This window comes from Lissotriton helveticus, chromosome 1_1, assembly GCF_964261635.1.
Source record: "Lissotriton helveticus chromosome 1_1, aLisHel1.1, whole genome shotgun sequence".
In the NCBI taxonomy this organism is placed as follows: domain Eukaryota; kingdom Metazoa; phylum Chordata; class Amphibia; order Caudata; family Salamandridae; genus Lissotriton; species Lissotriton helveticus.
This window is the reverse complement of record NC_136057.1, coordinates 431,690,561-431,696,870: the sequence shown is the minus strand read 5'-3', so window position 1 is coordinate 431,696,870 and position 6,310 is coordinate 431,690,561. Positions and strand designations below refer to the sequence as shown.

Here is a 6,310-nt window from a genome sequence, read left to right as displayed (position 1 = left end):
CGCATCACAGAACCATCATTGTGAGACCCCTTGTAGAGGCGTGGATATTTAAAGTGCAGCAGGTGCCTTGAATGTGGAACTGTAGGGTATTAGGTCCCCTATGTACCTAGATTATGTCTGTCTTTTACAGGACTATGGCTGTGACGCCCATGGAATGTGGCCCCACCCAGGGTCTTAGGCATCATTAGTGCAGAAGGTTCAATGGCACTGGAGCCCGGGGTGCTTTGGACCATATTTGTCAGAATTATGGATGCATTGTATATCCATTTTAGGGATCGGGAGGGGGGGGCGAGAGTGGTCCATTTACCTTGCAGTAACCATGACCCATGGCACCATTGCTACGCCGCTAGCCCACTCACCTACACCTCACAGCCATGGTTCACCGCTGCAAGTCAGGAGAGGCCTTCACTCCCCTGGATATCACAGCCATGGTCAAGTCTAGGGAGGCCCTCGAAAAGAGGAAGGCAGTTTGCTGGATTGCTCTGCTTTTCTTTTAGATGTTTGCACGGCATACTGTTGTGAGTTCCTGCAGGATATCAAACGTCTAACCCTTTTTGCTTGTCAAGGAACTGATTCAGACAAGTAGTCTAATCAATATGGTGTACAAAACAAACAGTGTAGCTGGTAAGCCTGGAGCAGCATAGCCTAGTGGCATTGTCTTAACAATGGCTTTCCTTTATAGCAGCAAGAGGGCAGCATTTACTAACATGGAAACTGGGATGGAGTACTTGTACCAAAGGAAGTGCCGTACACAGGCCTTTTTATTAAACATTTTCACCTTTGAGTTGCTAAAATTGAGGAATGTAAACAGTGGAAATGAATCACCCCAGAAAGAGCAGCACTCACTTGAGGGGCCCATTCCCTGTCCTATATAAATACTGCATGCACATATACGTATCTAATGCACTAATCTGGAAACACATTGTTAACATTGTTTGATTGAACGTATACGTTTTTGAGGGACCTAAGCTTAACCTTTCCATCCAGTGTGACAAACATAATGTTATCCAGTTATTTGAAATGTAAAATATCTGCTTATTCTAATAGTGTTAATATGTATGTTATTGTTTTACTGATATCCTCACCAAGAAAGTTGCTTCTTGCAAAAAAATAAACAATCGATGTCATGTTCTGTGATTTCACGCTGTATGCAAATTAGGGGGGGGGGCGGGGGCTCACACATTTCCTTTCTGCCCTGGACATGTATGAGAAATAACGAGCAGCGCAGGACAGCGAACGCCCTTCCGCAAGCTCTTAAGCACACTATTTCTGCCTGGTTTGACCGAGGGAGGGGTGTTTTCCGGCCCCGCCCTCACCATGTTCAGTGGGGAGGAGCGTGATTCGCCGACAGAAAGGCTACGTGAAAATCACGAGCGCAAGCTGCAGAGCAGTCAGCGAAAGAAGGAAGTGTTTGTTATCTGGGAGGCACGAACATGTCTTCTCTGTACCCTGGTCTGAGAGACTGCAAGGTAAGCAGAAACTGCTGTTGCACCGCGCTCTCCGAAGGGTTCTTGCACGGGCAAGTATACATGAGAAATAAAATGGCCTCTAGAACTTTAAAGGCAACCTCACCTTTGCCCTCATTATTTATTTTTGAACAAAGTAGTCGTCAATAGAATAGAATAGACTGCTTTATGTATTTAAGCGCCAGATGTGAATGCTATAGGGCGATTGTCATTCAGAAAATCAGGGTAGAAAGAGGAGTGCTTTGAGAGACTCTAAATTCTTTTACTGGTTCCCAGACGCACACTTGCTGCTCAGTAGTAAATAACGAGTGACCATTCTGCATGGTTTAGTGTTCGCTAACAGAAATGCAGAGGGATCAAATGATTATAAGCTTAAAGAAAATTCTTGATAGTTGTGATGTCAAAATAAGCCATTTCACTAACGGTGGTTGGCCCAAAGATGGAGAAACACTCACTACAAACAATTTTGGTGGGTTATTTGTGAAAACCTTCTCACTAAATGACAGCAATTGTGTCACTTACGTTTCAGCGCGGTAGTCCTCTATGCCGTGTTATAGTGAATGGCTCTGTTTAAAGAATTATCCCCCCTGGTTTGCGTCATATGGCAGGAATAGCGGGAAAGCCTCGAGAGGCAGTTAGATGTCCCTTCCACAACCCCTGCACACAGGTGCCTGAGATGTGCTGCTTTGTTTTAACTTTAGCAAAGCTACTGGAGGCCATCCGCACTCATGCAGTGAATTGTGGGTCCTAGACCCACATGCTAATAAAATGATGGACACAGACACTGGTGATATATGAATACCTGGCCACGAGCATGTGCACTAGGGCTCTTTTATTAACAGGCCCACATCACTCGTGACCAGGCGCGCAACGCAACGCCCATTGGGCAAAAAGGGCTTCAGCCCCCCCCCCCCACATCGTATGTGGCAGCCTGGGCTGAGACAGCGGCCTGGGCACACACAGCAGCACTGAGTACTTCATAGATATTTAAAAGACCATTTGCTTGTCAATGAGGCTTTGTTGTTTTTTCACCCATTCTTAGAGCCCCTGCATCTCCACTCTACCTATTGCTGGGAGAATTAGGCCCACCCCCCGAATTTTGTTTTCAGCCCCTGCCTGATATTTGGCTCTAGTTGCACCTCTGCTCGCGACACCTTTGTTGGATGGGTGTGGGGTGTGTGTGTTCTGTCTTCGAGGGAGTCTTCGAGGGAGTGGCTGGTAAAGCTAGAGCCTGCTGAGACACTAGAACATGTCCAGCAGGACCATACACTCTTTCCTAACTTTATTCAAACCAAAGCAAGTCCAACCTATGGAAACCCAACTATGCAGACAAGACACCATTTAGTCTTTCTGCCTCGAGAGGCAGTACGCAGGACAATAGTGGACAGATGCAGCTGGCAGCACCCGGGCACATATCCATAATTTAAACACTTACCACCGTCCACGAACTAGGTGTAGACGGAGTCCAGATTCTTTGGTGGTCTTTCCATTTGATCAGTGTCCACTTATACACTGTTGGATGGGCTTGTGTGCTCTTGCGGTGATGCTGTTGATGTCAGACAGCTCAGACGTGGTGCATCAGGAGCCTCAGTGGAGTCCCGCTACAGGCCTTGTCCTGTATGGGAATACCCGTTGGTGCATAAAAGATGTAGTGGTGTGCTAGCCTTATTCTGTGCTCTCAGTCGGTGTAAGGTATCTGGGCACCGTGATGACCAGTCTTGCTAGAATTGGGATGGTCTCAACGATACTAGGGACGTTATCCTTCCGAATAGTCGGTGCCTCCTGGTACTTTGTTGGTGGAGCCGCTTCCAGATCATCTCTTGTATCAGGATCCCTTTGTGCAAGATTGTCCTGAGACCATTTTGTGGGGCTGCCACCTACCGCGGGCTGCTTGTGGGCCACTTGGGTCCGCTGCAGGATCACTGACAGAATCCGACGACGTTGTTCGAGCAACCGCAAGATAGGTTACACAATGGTCGGTGTGCTTACCAACAGGACAGAATGCCATATGTGCTGGACATTTGGTCTCCTGGTGCATTGTGGGTGTAAGACTCCACCCTAGTGATGACTTGCTCCTTCGTTGGATTGGGTGATGCATGTTGCAGTGATGATGTGGTTGCCATTAGACCTGTATGACAGGTGATGATGATTCGCCTGGAGTGAAGGATGACTGGAGGGACTTGACAACCAATTAGCTTGTTGTTTTTGCTATTGCTGTTCTTCACCTGTGACATGTGCTGTCGCGAGCAGGGATGTTGTCTGACTTAAACTGCCGACTGTCAGGAACTTATGGTCCCACTGGGAAGCTTAGGGGGAGAGACACAGTTTGCGCTTTCTAGCGGCTTAAATGTGGTTCTCCCGTTGAGCGATCTTCAGGGATGTCTCTCTGCCTTGGTAGCTGAAATTTTGTCTTCAGGTGCACTCTTATGGTGGTATGAGTCCTCGTTCTTCTCCCTTGGTATCCGATTGTGAGCAGGGTTGCCATATGTCTCGAGCAGCTGATGCTTGGGAACTGATGGTTGCACTGGAATGCGTGGAGTAGAAACGTAGTTTCGCTTGCTGACGGCTTATGTTTGGTTCTCCCTCTATACTGTCGCAAGGGACATCGCTCCCCCTCGGTGGTTGGCTTGCGCCTGTGGGACACTCTCCAGTAGTAGCCTGGTCAATTCAATTTCAAATACTTTATAAGACAGAATGTCATAAAAGCAACAAACATTACATCACAACACGACACACAATAAATAGGACATAACAATACACGTAGTTAAAAATTATTCAATTCCTTGGTTACTGTCGTTTACAAAGCAGGTTTTTTTTCTTTTAAAAAACCCCCAATTAAGATCAGATTAAAAATTATTACATAAAATAGAACCTTCTTAGGAACATCATATGTTTTGCTAGCTAGCATCATGTGGCTGGTAAGTATGAGTGCGAATGATCCAAGCCCATCTTAAAAATTTGGCTACAAGGTGAACAATCTGACTCTAATAGCCTTAGGGCTTCAATGTGCCTCCGGGTACCCAGATTTATGCAAATTGGTTTTAGCCGAGGGCAACATACAAAAAATAAATGTGCTATTGTCTCGACCAAATTTGAACAATTATGACATTTATCATCCCTTGATGGTGCCCTTTATGGCTGAAGGCTTTTACCGGGAGGGTCCCTATCCTGAATTGAAAGTACAGTTTGCGATCTAAAGGACTCTCTATAATATCCCAGTAGACCTCGCAGAGGGGTCTTAATTTATAATCTAAGAAACGGCCAGTTAGGTTGATATTAGTTCTGCCTCTACAAGATGTAACCCAAACCATTTCCCAATATTTTTCTTTTAATTGGTTTTTAGATGGAAATGTTAATGTGTCAGGTTCTTCCCATAGCTGGTAGAGTTCCATCTGTTTCAGAAGTATCCTTAACTCTTTAAACCACTTAATTACATGGAAACGATCTGCCGTAATCACATCCTTCAGTGCATGGGCGTAATGGGTTAATTCAGGGGTGGTCCAAATTCGTCTCCAGTACAACAATGGTCGTAGCCTCACTATATCCACCACATTTATCCTACCAAGATCAAGTAGAAGCGGAGCTGTGGGGGTACTTTGAGGAATGCCAACAAAACTACGTAAGAACTTTTTCTCCGATTTTGCTAGTTTGCTCAGATTTGTAAATCCCCATAGCTCTGATCCATACAAGGTAGCGCTTAGTACTTTCATATTATAAATCTCCAAGGCAGGAGTTATTGGCTTTGTGAGTGAAGATTTATGTTTAGAGGATAGGGCACCTGCAAGTTGATGGAATTTTAAAATAGCCATATCTGTGTGACCTTTCCAATCCATATTACTCTGGAGTAAAATTCCTAGATAGGTGAAGGCCCCACTTGCTCTAAAGGAATCTAAAGGAATCTTATTCAGGTAAATTTTACCTTTGAAGGTTTTTCGCTGGTTTAAGGACATGAACTTGTTTTTTGAGGTGTTGATCTCAAGTCCACGCAGTTGACAAAATTCCCCAAAGGCATTAACAGCCTTCTGCAGCCCACTGAGTCCGAGAGACAATCAGCGTGTCGTCTGCGAACATGAGGACAGGTACACGAGCCCCAACTAGGACAGGAGCGTCTGTGGGGGAACTACAAAGATGGTCCACAATGCCGTTTATATATAATGAAAACAGCGTGGGGGCCAAGACACACCCCTGCCGAACTCCTCGCTCGACGGGGAATGAATCGGTTACCTCACCCTGTGCCCCCCATCTAATCTCGCGAAGTTGTTCTCATGTAAGCGAACGAGGAAGGTCAGTAGCTCTGGGGACATCCCCAATTCAGCAAGAACTTTCCAGACCTTAGGACGGGGGACTAAATCTAAAGCCGATTTCAAGTTGACAAAGACTGCATAAAGTGTCCCTTTAGTTGAAACAACATTCCTCCAATAAAGTGCAATAAAATAAGACTTGATCAATCGAACTAGTGCAAGGACAAAAACCGTCTTGAAATGGGGATAAAATATTATGTTCCTCTACCCATGTTTGTATTTTATTTTGGACTTATCGACCTATAAGTTTTTGAGCTGAGTCTATAAGACTGATAGGTCTATAGTTACTTGGGTCGGATTTATCACCTTTTTTAAAAACCGGAATTATTTCAGCTGTATTGCATTGTATTTAATGCTTATTAAGCGCGGCTGTCACCCAGAGGGTATCCTGGCGCTGAGATCAGGTGAACCATCCGGTGTATGCTTTAGACTACTCTTGGAAAAAGATATGTTTTGAGGTCCCTTTTAAAAGAGACCAGATCTTGTCTGCTCCTCAGCATCAGAGGTAGAGTGTTCCACATTGTGGCGGCTGTGAAGCTAAAG

The 6,310-nt window shown here is 45.3% G+C and overlaps 1 protein-coding gene across 1 annotated transcript in view; it reads left to right on the top strand.

The window, feature by feature from the left end:
- Positions 1–1,290: 1,290 nt before the first annotated feature.
- TTC38 (tetratricopeptide repeat domain 38) overlaps positions 1,291–6,310 on the top strand; it is a 620,299-nt gene continuing 615,279 nt past the window's right edge. The window contains exon 1 of the mRNA XM_078673810.1: positions 1,291–1,469. Coding sequence (XP_078529936.1) covers positions 1,434–1,469 — 36 coding nt within the window. The 5' untranslated portion in view covers positions 1,291–1,433. The remainder of the gene's footprint in view (positions 1,470–6,310) is intronic.